This window comes from Manis pentadactyla, chromosome 5 (genome assembly GCF_030020395.1).
Source record: "Manis pentadactyla isolate mManPen7 chromosome 5, mManPen7.hap1, whole genome shotgun sequence".
NCBI classification, from domain to species: domain Eukaryota; kingdom Metazoa; phylum Chordata; class Mammalia; order Pholidota; family Manidae; genus Manis; species Manis pentadactyla.
In genome coordinates this window covers 5,604,223-5,621,086 of record NC_080023.1, presented here as the reverse complement: position 1 = coordinate 5,621,086, position 16,864 = coordinate 5,604,223, and the positions used below count along the sequence as shown (strand labels likewise).

Here is a 16,864-nt window from a genome sequence, read left to right as displayed (position 1 = left end):
ATTTTAGAAGGACTGCTACAGATGGAAGTGTTCCTAAGGCTAAATAGCTGTCACCAGAGGTAATAAAATCACAGTAAAGAAAGTAGAACAATCAATTACTAAGCAAATGCAAAATTAAATCAACTACCCCCAAAGTCAGTCAAGGGATAGACAAAGAGTACAGAATATGATACCTAATGTATAAAGAATGGAGGAGGAGGAAAAAAAAGAACCTTTAGATTGTGTTTGTAACAGCATACTAAGTGAGTTAAGTTAGACTCTTAGATAGTAAGGAAGTTACCCTTGAACCTTTGGTAACCATGATCGAAAACCTGCAATGGCAGTAAGTACATACTATCGATAATCACCCTAAATGTAAGTGGTCTGAATGCACCAATCAAAAGACACAGAGTCACTGAATGGATAAAAGAACAAGACCCAACTATATGCTTCCTAGAAGAGACTCACCTCAAACCCAAAAACATACTTAGACTAAAAGTGAAGAGATGGAAAAAGATATTTCATGCAACTAATAGGGAGAAAAAAAAGCGGGAGTTGCAGTACTTATATCAAACAAAACAGACTTCAAAACAAAGAAAATCACAAGATACAAAGGACATTACATAATGTTAAAGGGGTCAATCCAACAAGAGGATATAACCATTATAAATACCTATGCACCCAACACAGGAGCACCTACATATGGGAAACACATACTAACAGAATTAAAAGGGGAAATAGAATGCAATGCATTCATTCTAGTAGACTTCAACACTCACTCCAAAGGACAGATCAACCAGACAAAATAAGTAAGGAGACAGAGGCACTGAACAACATATTAGAACAGATGGACCTAATAGACATCTAAAGAACACTCCATCCAAAAGCAACAGGATACACATTCTTCTCAAGTGCACATGGAACATTTTCAAGAATAGATGATATACTAGGCCACAAAAAGAGCCTCAGTAAATTCAAAAAAATTGAAATTGTACCAACCAGCTATTCAGACCACAAAGATATGAAACTAGAAATAAATTACACAAAGAAAATGAAAAAGCCCTCAAACACATGGAGGCTTCACAACATGCTCCTAAATAACATAACCAATGGATCAATGACCAAATAAAAACAGAGGTCAAGCAATATATGGCAACAAATGACAACAATAATTCAACACTGCAAAATCTGTGGGACACAGCAAAGGCTGTGCTAAGAGGGAAGTATATTGCAATACAGGCCTACCTCAGGAAAGAAGAACAATCCCATATGAAGAGTCTAAACTCACAATTATTGAAACTAGAAAAAGAAGAGAGGCCCAAAGTCAATAGAAAGAGGGACATAATAAAGATTAGAGCATAAATAAAATTGAGAAGAATAAACAATAGAAAGAATCAAGGAAAGCAGAAGCTGGTTCTTTGAGAAAATAAACAAAATAGATAAACCCTTATCCAGACTTATCAAGAAAAAAAGAGAGTCTACATACATAAACAGAATCAGTAATGAGAAAGGAAAAATCACTATGGACACCACAGAAATACAAAGAATTATTAGAGAATACTATGAAAAAGTATATGCCAACAAACTGGATAATCTAGAAGAAATGGACAGCTTTCTAGAAAAATACAACCTTCCAAGGCTGACCCAAAAAAGAAACAGAAAATCTGAACTGACCAATTACCACCAATGAAATTGAATTAGTAATCCAAAAACTACCTAAGAACAAAATCCCTGGACCAGATGGTTTCACTGCTGAATTTTATCAAACATTTAGTGAGGACGTAATACCCATCCTCCTAAAAGCTTTCCAAAAAGTAAAAGAGGAGGGAATACTCCCAAACTCATTCTATGAGGCCAACATCACTCTAATACCAAAACCAGGCAAAAATACCACAAGGAAAGAAAATTACAGACCAATATCCCTGATGAACATAGATGCAAAAATACTCAACAAAATATTAGCAAACTGAATTCAAAAATACATCAAAAAGATCATCCATCATGATCAAGTAGGATTAATTCCAGGGATGCAAGGATGGTACAACATTAGAAAATACATCAACATCATCCACCACGTCAAGAAAAAGAAGAACAAAAACCACATGATCATCTCCATAGATGCCAAAAAAGCATTTGACAAAATTCAACATCCATTCATGATAAAAACTCCCAACAAAATGGGTATAGAGAGCAAGTACCTTAACAAAATAAAGGCCATATATGACAAACCCACAGCCAACATCATACTTAACAGTGAGAAGCTGAAAGCCTTTCCTTTAAGATCTGGAAAAAGACAAGGATGCCCACTCTCCCCACTTTTATTCAACACAGTACTGGAGGTCCTTAGCCATGGCAATCAGATAACACAAAGAAATAAAAAGCATCCAGATTGGTAAAGAAGAAGTTAAACTCACTGTTTGCAGATGACATGATATTGTACATAAAAAAACCTAAAGAAACCACTCCAAAACTACTAGATCTAATATTTGAATTCAGCAAAGTTGCAGGATACAAAATTAATATGCAAAGATCTGTTGCATTCCTATACACTAATGATGAACTAGCAGAAAGAGAAATCAGAATAACAATTCCATTCACAATTGCATCAAAAAGAATAAAATACCTAAGAATAAACCTAACCAAGGAAGTGAAAGACCTATACTCTGAAAACTACAAGACACTCATAAGAGAAATTAAGGAAGATACCAATATATGGAAATGCATCCCCTGCTCATGGATAGGAAGAATTAATATTGTCGAAATGGCCATGCTGCCTAAAGTAATCTACAGATTCAATGCAATACCTATCAAAATACCAACAGCATTCTTCAACGAACTAGAGCAAATAGTTTTAAAATTCATATGGCACCACTAAAGACCCTGAATAGCCAAAGCAATTCTGAGAAGGAAAAGTAAAGCACGGGGGATTATGCTCCCCGACTTCAAGCTCTAGTACAAAGCCACAGTAATCAAGACCATTTCATGCTGGCACAAGAACAGAACCATAGACCAATGGAACAGACTAGAGAGCACAGATATAAACCCAACCATATATAGTCAATTAATATAGGATAAAGGAGCCATGAACATACAATGGGGAAATGACAGCCTCTTCAACAACTGGTGCTGGCAAAACTGGACAGCTACATGCAAGAGAATGAAACTAGTTTATTGTCTAATCCCACACACAAAAGTAAACTTGAAATGGATCAAAGACCTGAATGTAAGTCATGAAACCATAAAACTCTTAGAAGACAACATAGCAAAAATCTCCTGAATATAAACATGAGCAACTTTTTCCTGAATGCATCTCCTCGAGCAAGGGAAACAAAAGCAAAAATGAACATATGGGACTACATCAAACTAAAAAGCTTCTGTACAGCATAGGACAGCATCAACAGAACAAAAAGGCATCCTACAGTATGGGAGAATATATTTGTAAACAAAATATCTGACAAGGGATTAACATCCAAAATATATAAAGAACTCACATGCCTCAACAACCAAAAAGCAAATAACCCTATTAAAAAATGGAAAGAGGATATGAACAGACAATTCTCCAAAGAAGAAATTAAGATGGCCAACAGGCACATGAAAAGATGCTCTATATCACTAATTATCAGGGAAATGCAAAATAAAAACCACCGTGAGATATCACCTCACACCAGTAAGGATGGCCAGCATCGAAAAGACTAAGAGCAACAAATGTTGGCAAGGATGTGGAGAAAGGGGAACCCTCCTACACTGCTGGTGGGAATGTAAATTAGTTCAACCATTGTGGAAAGCAATATGGAGGTTCCTCAAAAAACTAAAAATAGAAATACCATTTGACCTGGGAATTCCACTCCTAGGAATTTACCCAAAGAATACAAGTTCTCCGATTCAAAAAGGCATATGCACCACTATGTTTGCTGCAGCACTATTTACAATAGCCAAGATATAGAAGCAATTTAAGTGTCCATCAGTAGATGAATGGATAAAGAAGATGTGGTACATATACACAATGGAATACTATTCAGCCATAAGAAAGAAACAAATCCTACCATTTGCAACAACATGGATGGAGGTAGAGAATATTATGCTCAGTGAAATAAGCCAGGTGGAGAAAGACAAGTGCCAAATGATTTTCCTCATTTGTGGAGTATAACAACAAAGCAAAACTGAAGGAACAAAACAGCGGCAGACTCACAGACTCCAAGAAGGGACTAGTGGTTACCAAAGGGGATGGGTGGGAAGGGTGGGTGGGGAGGGAGGGAGAAGGGGATTGAGGAGTATTTTGTGATTGGCACCCATGGTGTATGGGGGGTCATGGGGAAGACAGCGTAGCACAGAGAAGACAAGTAGTGACTCTGTGGCATCCTACTACACTGATGGGCAGTGACTGCAATGGGGTATGGCGGGGGACTCGATAATATGTAGTAGCACATCGTTTTTTATGTGAAACCTTGATAAGAGTGTATATCAATAATACCTTAATAAAAAACTAAAGATGTTCAACATCATTAAGCCACTAGAGACGTGCAGGTCAAAGCCACAAGAAGATACTACTACACATCTATCAGAGCAATGTGAAAAATAGTGACCATACCAAATTCTGCTGAGGATATGAAGACACCGAGTCACTCATACATTGCTGGTGGGGATGTAAAATGCCACACTGAAAAACAGGCAAGATCTCCTAAAGCTAAACATGCAATTCCCAGAAGACTCTGTAAGTGCACTCTTGTGCATTTACCCCAGAGAGACATACGTTTACACAGAAACCTGTACATGGATGTTCACTTCAGTTACATTCATAATAGAAATATCCAAATGTGCTACAAACTGTGAAGACAGTACCCTCAGACTTCATTGAGTATCTGCACTTACGGGAAGACGCTTCCTGGTTTAGAGGACATCTCCATCCATGGATTCAGGAGGCTGGTCACATCCCAGTCCACACACCTGTCTCTCTAATTCTTTCCACAAAGAAGCAATCCCCCCTTTGCCTTTCATGTTGTCTAGACTCCTATGGAGCAGGGAATATGACAGGCTAACACTGAGGTCGCACCGAATGAATATTGAGTAAATGAAGAAATGAGGCATTTTTCTAGAAGCTTCATGAAAATGCAATCCATTATGGGCCATTGTCGTGATTTATTATCTGAGGTCCTCTCCTATAGAAAAATGTCTGTGTGTAGAGAGAGAGGGAGATAAAGAGAAGGGAGGGAGGGCGATAATCATTGTTTAAAACTTTCTCTTCGTTTTGTTTCCTTTTTTGGCAATAGATGTTCATTCAGATTTTTAAAATGTGCCTTCTGGAACTTTTTCCTAAAAAGAAGTCTGATGATGAATTATACCAGAAGATTCTTAAAAAACAAGAAAATGTAAGTCTCCAACCTGTATTTCAAGGAAACTTAAAAATAGTTTATTATAATATATTAAACATAATACATGAAATTACTTTTGCTTTCATATATAAAAATAGTTTATAACAATGTATACTTTTTAACACAATATAATTATATGGAAGACTATGTGTACAAGTATTAAAATGACAATGCATATTGTCAAAATTTAGAAAAATAATTTGAAGCAAAAAAATAGTGTTGGTCATATCTAGTCCCCCAAAGACAACGGCTGTTCATGTTACCTTCTGCACAAGTTTGGGGTGTTTTTCAATATGTCTATTTGTTTATTGGTTCTATCTGTTTATACAACTTTGTATTCTCCTCCTCAGTTATTTTATACAAAGTTTACATTGTTTCATGAACAGCAAAATGGGTCAGGGCTTGGAGTCAGGTTGGTGGAGGTTGAGATCCTGGTTCCATCGTCCTCAGAATCCCAGGGGTGATGGGACAATAATTCCCGTCCCACGCACTGACAAAAAGGATAAGGGCCATGTGTGGGAAGAACCGAGCAAACTAACAGACCCAGGAAGCATGGAAGCCGCCGTCTCCCTCGTCACCACCGCACGTCAGCCACCACCATCATCACCAGTCACCCTCGTCACCACTGCACATCAGCCACAGCTCCGCCATGCCCGTCACCACGGTCACCATCCTCAGTACCATCATCCCCACCGTCAGGTTCCTGATTGTCATCACTATCACCAGGAGATTTGGGGGTTGCAAGGAGCATTCTATCCCCACCCTCTGGCTTCCATGGGGAAGGGCTACTCGCTCCATCCAGGGAGAGGCGGATCATCACCAATGTCGTCACCCCTCAGTACCCCCACACCCACGATTGTTGTCGGCAGGTAGCACATGAACTGCATTATTTTCTCACACATTATTTTATTTTACTCTGCGCACCAGCCCTGTGATTAGCCATTATTATTATTGCTTACAGCAAAGGAAACTGAGCTTAAATGACTCTCCAGTGACGAAAGTACTGATAATGGTGGTGATACTTGTACTACAGTTGACCCTTGAACAACAAGGGGGTGGGGGGTGCCAACCCCCACCCCGTGCTGCAGAAAATCTGCATATAACTTGACTCACCAAAAACTTCACCTCTAGCAGTCTACTGTTGATGATAAAATAGACTAGTATCTACGCATATTTTAGGCCTTCAGGACATACCTAATTTGTTCTTATTTTTATTTGGTATTTCTATGCAAGACGGTTCACTTGTGAACTTTTTCAAATTGTCCCACGTCTCCCCAAAATTTTCCAGTATATTTATTGGTTCCAGATGTCATGACATTTTCCAGGACTTCATGAGGATCGAAAGATACTATTTCACTGTTTTTTAAGTATGGTCTGTTTTTTGGGGTGGGGGATGGGGGGAGGAAGAATATAGAAAAAAATTATACATTCTTCTTCAGGATCTATGGTTAATAAAAAAAATAGATTTCTGTTACCAAACCTTCAGTAGGACAATTCCTAGAGCATTTAATTATGGTTAAGAAATGTTTTATGGTGATGTGGTAAAAAACAAAAACATTTCTTTTCTAGAATTTAAGATACATTAGATTTTTTTTCTCTGTTTATTTGCATTTTTTTTGTTTTTTTCCCCCAGGATCTGGAGGAATTAGAAAAGGGACTTCAGGTCCAACTGTCAAATACGGCAATGCTGGGTGCTGAGGATGCTGAGTACATCACCCTGGCGGACGTGGAAAAGAAGGAGAGGGAATTCTCTGAGCAGCTAATAGACAATGTACGTGGTGGATTTTCTTTCCTGCATAAATACCACAGTTTCTGGGACCATTACATTGGCGAGATTAAGGCGATAGTGCCTGGAAGCATGTCTAATGGTTGCGTTCCCTGTCGTGTTCTGCCCTGCAGACAGGGATCCAGTTTCTGAAGTCAAGCGATACGGAAGGTCTAATTAAGGGGCCAAGAGTTACAGAGACTCTTTTTTTAAAAATGAAGTCCTGTTGTTTAAATTTTAGATTGCTCTGTTTTATCATCCAAAGTGAAGATTGCTCTGATGCTCTCTGTCGTTGCTGCCCCATGGGCCAGAGCTGATGCCGGCTGCTCACTTCTCAGACCCGAGGCATCTCTCACAAGAGCCTGTTTTAAATTCCAGAGAAGATGGTGTCCCTAAATATCTTTTTTGCTTTTGGGTTCCACTACCCCCTGTTCATTTATTATGTATTTAGCCAACATTTTGTTGGCAGCCGGTGTTGCGCAGGACCCTGCGGTTTCAAAGGGAAGTCAGTCCTGGCGCTGGGGGAGAGATGCTCAGGCCAGCATGGTGGGGGGCCAGCGGGTGGGCAGCGGGGACTTCATGGGCTCCAGGAGTTGTGAGGGAAGAAAACACCAGGAGGACAGGCAGAAAGGGGAGAGGAGCTCATCTTACCCCGGGGTTCGGGCAGTCTTCACAGCTGAAAGGGCCACCGAGAGACCTTGGGAGGAGTGTGGATGGACGGATGCTGGCCGGTGGCCAGGCGGAGAAGGGGGCCAGGGACGGCTGCGAGGCAGACAGAGGGAGATAAAGCCAGAGATCTGGCCTGAGGGTTTCATCTCCTGCCAAGGAGGTGGGAGCCACTGAGGGTTGCAGGGGAGGGTGGCTGGGTCTCTTTTCTGTTTTAGGACCTCGCAGGCTGCTGGGTGAGGGCAGTCATGAGCTCTGGGGCTGGTGCAGTGGGAATTCCCTGAAGGCAGCTGCATCTGGGATGGAGATGCAGTAAGATGCGATGAGAGGGTGGCCTGTAATGAGCAAGGGGGCGGGGGCAGGGAGGACGGGGCTGAGGATCAGAAAGGGAAATCAAGACCCTGGAAGCAAAAGCAAGCTGGCAAGAGTGGGGGATGCCCAGGACGGGGAGCCTCCACTAGGCTCAGCTGGGAGGGCATGGAGAGGGGGCATGTGCGAACTGGCGCCTCTCTCAGAGTTTGGTGTCCACCTCTGGCGCCTCATGCAGCTCAGTGAACAGGTTTGGCCCTCTGGCTGTCGCCAGCCCCTGGGAGGGGGCTGCTCGGGTTGACGCAGCATCTCAGGCGGCCATTTCCCCCCACCCTCATCAGCCTCGGCTTCTGGTCCCACTAAGCCCTGACCCCTCCTGTGCCCTGTCCTGTAAGAGGTGTCTGTTCCCGCATCTGACAGGCAGAGCCAAATCGGAGGAAATCACGGCTGGGGAGCTGACTGGGCCGGAACCAGGCCTGCCTCTGCCTCTGTTAGCTCTGTGGCCTCACAAATAACCTAAGTTTCTGAGCTGCTTTCTGGCCCTCCCAATACATATTTCACCTTGAAGTAAAATGCATGGAGTACCGAATCTGGCACAGAACCTGCGTGCCATAAGGAAAGTTGTTCTGACTCTTCGTATCACTGTTCTTGTAGCAGCAAGAAGGCACAATTAAGCCATGTGGAGAGTCCCACTTCCACTCCTGATAAGATGGGAGGAAAGGAAAAAGACTTTAAGTAGAATGTTCTCGTGGTCAGCATCATCTTTGCCATATTTCTCTTTAGTACTTGTAGGACAGTAACTAATATTTCAATGGCCGTTTGTGCTTTTATTTCCAGGACAGGTTTAATCTCTTTCAAAGATCTGGACCCTTCCAGGGGCCCACTGTCAAATTTCATGCACCTCAGGCAGCAGCCACGATCTGTTTAAGAGTCTTTAAGCTGTGTAAGCGGGTCTCGTGCTTTCGTTTCTGATCAGTAGGGCACTGATGTTGGCTGAAAAGCCACCCCAAACTGACTGGCACGTACAATAGCACCAGGAGGAAACTCTCTGTAGAATGTGATGATTGTCAAGGTAAACTCGCTCCCATTGTAGAACTGTTCAGAATCTCACTTTGTGATAAGGAACGAATTGTGATTCCCAGGCCTGAACCATCTAGCTTTATAGCTTTCTTAAATAAGTTTTCTCCCCCTACCTCTCGCTTCTCGTTCTCATTTCACAGATGGAAGCTTTCTGGAAACAGATGGAAAACATCCAGCACTTTCTTGTGGACCAGTTTAAGTGTTCTGGCACCAAAGCCCGACAGCTCGTGCTGACGCTCACGGGAAGCATGATTTCGGCCGAAGGGCTGTTGCGTGACTCTCAGGATCTGCAGGCTCTGGTAATGCTGCAGGGGGCAGGGAGGGGACATGGCGATGCTCAAACGGGAGATGTGGGACCCAGAGCTTGAAGCCCTGTAGAGATGATAAAGGTGAAGGCCTTCGCACTGTAGGTGGGCATACAGAGCCCAGAGGAAAGCAGTGAATCCTTCCATCTGCCTGTCCATCCCTCTATCCGTCCATCCGGTCCATACGTGGAGATGCTGGCCAGCTCAGTACTACGGCGGCCTAGAGCACTGGTTCTCAGTCCTGCCTGCACATTGAAATGATCTGGGGAACTTTAAAAAGTGCTGACATCTGGGTCCCTGATGGGTCCCCACCCCAGAGAGTCTGACTTAATCATTCTGTTTTTTATAAGCCCCAGGGGGCCACAGCGAGCCATCATTGTTGATGCCTACTGGTGTGAACTGAGCTCTGATTTGCTCCCGACTTCCCCATGAATCTCCTGGGGAGCTTTTTAGTAAAAGGCCAAAGACTTATATGATCTGAAGAGAAACCAGAGTGTATCCTGGGCACTTTCTAAAAATGGCTGGCTGGGCCTTGTGGCCAAACATCCAATCTGATTGGCCTGAAGGGGAGGCCCTGGCACTGCTGGTTTTAAAACTCCCCACTTGGTCCTGATGTGTGACTGGGGGTGCAAGCCGCTGGTGTAGTGCAATCTGCACATCCGACTTTGAGCGTCAAGGCTCACTTGAAGCTGTGTGACCTTGAGCTGGTTACTTAACCCCTCTGAGCTCCATTACTCTTACTTATAAAAGGAGTTGCTGTAGACAGAGCCTGGGGAGGTGCCTGGTGATCTGTAACACCCTCATTACCAGGAGCTTTCTCTGTGGAGGTCTTGGTCTGCCCTGCCAGGTGCAAGGCCCTGGGTGCCATGCACCCACTGCCTTGTCCTCTGACCTTGGGAACTCATGCATTACATTTCACACCTGCACACTCAGCCAGCTCAGAAACCCCCAGTGGCTGCCCTGCCCTCAGCACAGACTTAGCTCCTCAGGCCTGTGGAGCTTGCCCTGCTGAGCCGGGCGGGGCCCTGCCACTTACTTCTCTGCAAACCACCCCGCCGCTCAGCACGGTCCACAGACCAGGGGCATCAGCCTCCCCTGCGAGCTGGTTAGAAGTGCGGAACCTCCCCTCCCAAATCAGGATCCATATTTAACAGACTCCCAGATGCACACAGCTATGTGAAAACTTTATACGTTTTTGCTAATCATGTGCACATATAGTCTCCTTTTCCTCCTCCGCACTGCTAAGACAGGCAGGGATATTTGACTCACCACGAGCAGAGAAGGAGTCACTGAGTGGCTCACCAGGCTCCCTGTCCCGTCCAGTGGCATTGCCAAGCCTGGGCGCCCAGCCTCCTGCTTTGCTGTCCAACACCCTTTGAATTGGATTTTAATTTGATAAGGGTGCCAATATGAATGCTCATCGAAGGAGAAAGACTTTTTCTTTTCTTTTTATTTGAAAATCCTGTCAGCAGGGTATTGATGAAAAAAAAATGTATCCTTAGCTGACTCTGGTCAAAGTATTAGCCAGTAAGTTCCAAATAGAATGAAGGGGAAGAATTATCCAGGTTGTCCATATGTCCTCACTTCAGCCAACACTTAATGAGCACCTACTGTGCGCCACATTGTTTCAGAAACTGTGCTACACACTCGAACTAGAAAGCTGAGCTCAGGTTTGCCGCTTTTTAGCTCCAAGTCCGTGAGCTGTTACTTAACCTTTCTAGGATTCAGTTTTGTTACCTGTAAAGGGGGCATCAGAATAACACCAGCTCTGAGAGTGCTAGAGTGACAATACATAATTCCTGTAGAGCAGGTCTCGGCACATGCCAAGTGTTCAGTATGTGTCAGAGATCAGACTCTGCAGGCCACATGCCAGCGGGCCAAATGGACGTAAACAAATCATCAGAACGATGCGTGGGAAGGGCTACAATCAAGGTACAGAAGAGGGACGGATTAGCTTTGCCTGTGTCCCAAGTATCCAAAAAAAAAAAGAATTTAAATTCTCAGACTGGCATCTGGGTAATTCTGGCCTGGGTGGAATGCTCACACGCCATCACTGAGTATCGGCCTGTAAGAACCCTGCAGAGGGCCGAAAGGTCATCAGAATCAGTCTTTTAGGATGTAAGAAAAAGGAGATGCCAAGAGAGGCGGAGGACCTTCTGTAGGTCATTATGAGAGCAGCTTGCCTTCATGAGCGCCTGTGCTCTGGCCACTGTTTTAAATGCTTTACATATCTTGACCTAATTAATTCTCACAGCAAGTCTGTAAATTGGTGTCAGACGAGGACGCCGCCCAGGGCCGCGCAGCCAAGCTCAGTGCCGGGGCTGGACGCTGCCTGGCCCCCAGCCGGCGGGCCCTGGCCCCCCGACCTCCCTCTGCACCCCCCGCCTTCCCGCTGATGCCCCCCCCGCTCAGGCTCACCTCTTTCCACTCCGGTCTTCCCTGGAGTATAAATCAGAGGTTGCGCCGTCAGCGGGGCAGCCTCACCGTGCGACCTCCCAGGAGGCTGCCCCGGAAGGTGGGCGCCTCCCTCCCCGCCTGGGTCAAGGCGGGGCAGAGCCGCCCCTCCGCGCGCACCTGGCCCCGGGCGCTTATCCTCTCGCGCCCCCTTGTGGTCGCGGGCCCTTGTTTACTTGGAGGCAAGGAAGGTTCCAAGCTGCCGTCCCTGGGCTAGTATGTCGCCTCCGGAATAAAGCTCAGCCTTCATCCTGTTCACACACTGATAGAACACGTTCCTGTGCGGTTCAGCAAACAGGGAGGCCCAGCGCTGGGCGGAGGGTGGCTCTGTCTTCGTGAGCTCTCAGTCCAGCCTGGGACGGCCCTGGTGATTAGGGGCCGTGGAGCCCAGGGGTGGGGGCTGGTGGGGGGCAGAGATCAGGGAAGGTGCCACACAGCCCGGAGGGGGAGAGCGTTCAGGTGGGAGGGCCGTGTGCACAGAGGCCCCGCGGAGCTGAGAGTCGGGTGTGCCCCGCAGCCGGGAGCAAGGAGACAAGCCAGGCCTGGTTCTGAAGGGCCTGCAGGGCCCAGTGCACCGCGCCCAGGCGCCTAGACGTGGTTTGAAGGCAGAGCCTGGACAGTCTGCGTGCCATGTCTGCATCTCGCAGAGGCCCTGCCTGCCTTGCGGGAGTGGAGCCTCGAGGGGACAGGTGGGAGGCTGGGAGAGCAGGAGTGGACAGTGGCTGCAGGCCAGGGCAGGAGGGAGCAGGGCCTGTGCTGGGTGTGGCTGTGGGCCCGTGGGAAGTGGGTGGGTGGGGGCGTGAATGAGGCATGATTGCCCCTGTTGTGGGCAGAAGGGGGCTGAGGCCAACTGGGGCCTCTGCCAGAGCCAGGTGGCTGGTGGGGCCATTGCCGGGTGGGAAGGCATCCTCCCCTGAGACGCAGGGCCACCGCTTGAACGTGCCCCGGGGTTGCTGTGGCCCCCCCACTGGTCCCAACAACATCCGGGCTCATTGTGCGGCCTTCCTGAGCAGCTGCTCCCTGCGGACAGGCACGCTGACCTAGGGCACCCGGCCCTGCCTCCGCCAACCTTGTCCCTCCCAAGCCTGCTTTCCTATGGGATGATAACGGCAGGGCAGGGTGGGCCAGTTCTGAGGCTGACCCCGGGCACACCCCTTAAAGCCAGTCTTGCCCTTGGAATCTCTTAAATCCTGGCACTCAAGCTCTCTGAGGCTTGAAAGCCAAGAACTCCTATACCTTGGTTATTTCTCTCGAGTTCCATTTCCAGGGCTGTGGACGACAAAGGCCCAGTGGGCTGGGGAGGAGGACCGTTAGGAATTTCCCTCTGTGGCCAAGTGCAGGCACTGAATGCCTCTCCAGAGGAGCGCTCACGATGCACTAAGCACCATGTCACCCTGTGTCAGCCTCGCCACATCCCAGTGGGGGATGACTTCGTCCCCCTCTGAGGAGCGGCACAGGAGGCCCGGAAGGAGGGCCAAGTCGTCTGTGCTCTGCTCACGGGGAGGTGGGGCGCCGGGACAGAGCCCCTTGCCGTCCACAGACCCTTACATCTGCGCCGACCCAGGATGCCCCAGCACGTCATCCCGTGTGTCTCTCCTTAGGACACCCTGGAGAGAACGCTGGGGCGGGTGCACATGGCAAAAATGATGGAGTCTCTGAAGCTGCAAATCCAGGAGGAGACCAGATGCCGGCTGGCCGCCATCTCCCACGGCCTGGAGCTGCTGACCATCGAGGGGAAGCTCTCCGGGCGGCAGAAGGAGGAGCTGTTGACCGAGCAGCACAAGGCCTTCTGGGGGGAGGCAGAACTCTTCGGCAGGGGTGAGCGAGCCAGGGCCTGGGGCGGGCGCAGTCCTTCTGGGGTCCCTGGTGCTGCAGGGCGTGGGGGCCAGGGCTGGGGGCAGCCCTTGCAAGCTTGCCAGAGGAGGAGCAGCACCCATGAGACCAGTGCCACCTGCGCCAGCCATCGACGATTCAGGCTGACGGGGGCCCTGGCATCCTGCAGCAGAGCTACCTGGGACGTGAGGAGGGCAAAGGAGGGTGGAAGGCCAGCAGTGACGTGCCGCTCAGCTGCAGCCCGAGGCCCTGCAGGGGTCCCAGGCTGTGCTAAGCTGCAGGTGGGCAGTGGGCTTGCGTGTGGGGCAGGAGAGGCAAGCCAACATGGCTGTTCCCGGCTCCCCTTCTGCTCCTGGCTCCGACCCTGGGAGGTGGGCAAGTCAGGGCTCGACACATCAAGGGCATCTGAGACTCAGTCCAGGTCATCACTCATGGGACCCGTGAGAAGAAACCCAGGTCTTTTATTGGCAGGGAGGAAACTACTTCTGCAGCAATGCCAGCATCCTGGCACCCCTGGCAGGAGACTCATCCACATCCCCTGGGCTGGTTCAAGGGGGCATGAGCATCCGGGGCCTGTCTGGGTCTCGGTCAGGACTTCTATAAGGCATGGAATCTGTGTGCTGAACAGGTCCCACAGCAGGGCTGGGCACTGCAGGACCAGGGAGCCTCCAGGTGTCTCAGTCAGCTCGGGCCACCACCAGATGCCACAGACTTCAGGGCTAAAACAACAGGCTTATTCTTTCACAGTTCTGGAGGCTGGAAGTTCAAGAAGGGTGCCGGCTGAATCCATGCCCGTAGCAGCCTGCTTGCGGGCTTGCAGATGGCCACCTTTCAGCTGTGTCCTCACATGGCAGAGAGGGAGCTGTTGTGCACCTCTTCCTCTTCGGGTCATGACTGTTAGGGTTATGATTAGCCTTCTGGCCTCATTCAACCTTATTACCTCCTTGTAGGCCCCATCTCCAGATGCTGTCCCGTGCATTTAGATTCAGTGCATCAGTTGCAGAACACAGTTCACTGCACAGCACCAGGTTTCCATAGCGGCATATGACCTGGTCCCCTCTGCCCTTTGGAGATGGGTCAGAGGGCAGGCCCTCAGCAATGGGACATCAGGACTCCAACTGGACCATTCTACAAGGTCCTTATGTCACTTGTCATCACAGCTGCTGTGCCCATGTGGAAGCCTGCTGTTGGCTGGCACGCTGGACTGTATAGCACCCAAATGCATCTGGCCTCAGGGCCACTGGGTCATCACACACAGTGGCCTGGGCTTCACTAGCTGGAGGAGACCCCACCAGCAGACAACAGGAAGGATGCTGAAGGGCTTCCCTTGGCAGTCTGTTGAGCTTGGATGAGGTGGGGGAGGCAAAGAGATGGTCGGTGGAGGGAGGACCCTGGATTTGGGGGGCTCTGGTCTCTCCTGGTGACCTGCCTCCTCTCCCAGGAGTCTTCTCTGCTGGCCACACTGCCTGCCCCCTCCTCTCCATCCTCTGCCATGTCCCTCCCCTAGCATGGCCCTGGCCCCGCCTGCTGCTGTTCTCACCCTCCCTGACGGGCAGGTCGGGAGTTGGGTTGGGCCCTGCTCACAGGCAGACCCCAGCGCCTGGGTCTGTGCTTGGCTTGCCTCTAGCCGAGTGCCCTTGGCAGGCTGGAGGGAGTTTAGATCCCAGCCCCTGCTGGCTGCCTGTTCACCTGCCCCTCCGTTCCCTCCTTCCTGCAGCTCCCAGCCCACCACCCTCCTGGTCTGCTTATCTGATCACCCGTCCTGTGGTTTCTAGGCCTGCTCCAGCCTGAGGTGTCACTGTCTTCCTGCAGACTTGGGCTCCCGGTCCTCTCTGGTCCCCTCTGCTCCCTGTGCCACCCACACCTCCCTCACCCTCTTCCCCAGGAAAAGGCCTCTTTTTAAGTCTCCTGGTTGGGTTGGCCGGCTGCCCTGCACAGCAGCTAAATAAACCTCTTGTGGCGTCCTGAGCCCTGGGCCCACAGGGAAGTGGGGGTCCCTTCAAATACCATGGGCCTGTGGGCTTTGAGGGGCCAGGGGCTGCTAAGACTGGTTTTTGGAAGCGCACGTGCCTAAAAGATAGAACAAAAAGGGAAATGGAGTTTGCCCCTGTGACTCTTATGCACAGAAGGAGCCACTGAAGGCATTGCCAGGAGAGTGACCTGTGTTGTCCCTATGGCTTTTTTTGATGTCAGAGTTTGTCCAGCGAGGCAAAGACCTGGTGAAGGCGTCGCTGGCTCACCAGGCAGAGGAGACGGCAAAGCTCACATCGGCACAAGAAGCAGAGCAGAGGAGCTTCCTGGCTGAGGCCCAGCTGACTGCCGACCCCGAAGAGTTCCTCCAGGTGACCCTGTCCCGAACCCCCCTCACCCCCTGCCCCACTGACAGGCCCAGGCACAACCACCCGGGAGCAGCCTCTTGGGTCGAGCGGCGTGGCTCCGTTGCCATTACCGTGCAAGGAAAGCCAGGGACTTTGGCATCTGCCAGACACGAGGTCAACTCTCTGGCTTCCACATGTCAGCCCAGTGACCTTAGCAAGTCCCTTAAGCCCTGTGTCCCCAGCTTCTTCCTCTGTAAGCCAGTGATGACAGCAGCACCACCCTCACTGGGCTGCAGGGAAGAGGGGCAGGAGAGTCCGCGGAGAGAGCTTTGCACACCCTGACGCAGGGGAGGGGGCAGCCAGCGTGCACCAAGGGGGTGCTGTGTGGACCAGAGGGCACAGGCGTGTCCCTGGGGTATAATGCAGGCGCACACTCGGGATGGGACTTGGCTGGGCCAGGTGGCAAGTCCAGGGGAAGGGAGGACACTGCAGGTGGGGCTGAGTGGGCAGGACCAGGGACATGGCCAAGCTAGAAAAGGCCTTTGGTCTTGACCGGGAAGGGGACAAGGAGACCCTCAGGAGGTCAGGAAGCAAGACGTCACCTGCCTTGAGGGAAAAGAACGAGCTGGCACCGTGCAGGCGGGATGGGCCAGGACCCGCGGTTCCCATAGAGGGGGCAGGGTTCGGCCTTCCCCTCTGTACGCCCTGCTGACGGGCCGAGGCCGGGCCAGGGCTGCTTGGCTGAGGCCCTTCTGTGCGGTGGCTGAGCATCTGGGTGCTGGGGCC

The 16,864-nt window shown here is 49.3% G+C and overlaps 1 protein-coding gene across 16 annotated transcripts in view; it reads left to right on the top strand.

The window, feature by feature from the left end:
• Window positions 1-16,864, top strand: part of EVC (EvC ciliary complex subunit 1) — a 209,692-nt gene that overhangs the window by 21,471 nt on the left and 171,357 nt on the right. For all 16 annotated transcript variants that reach the window (XR_008997682.1, XM_057502096.1, XM_036921147.2 and 13 more), the window contains exons 6-10: window positions 5,247-5,345; window positions 6,982-7,119; window positions 9,309-9,467; window positions 13,529-13,745; window positions 15,954-16,102. Coding sequence is in view for 15 of the 16 variants with exons in the window: in XM_057502096.1 (XP_057358079.1) it covers window positions 5,247-5,345; window positions 6,982-7,119; window positions 9,309-9,467; window positions 13,529-13,745; window positions 15,954-16,102 (762 nt within the window). In the remaining variant the exon portion in view is untranslated. The remainder of the gene's footprint in view (window positions 1-5,246; window positions 5,346-6,981; window positions 7,120-9,308; window positions 9,468-13,528; window positions 13,746-15,953; window positions 16,103-16,864) is intronic.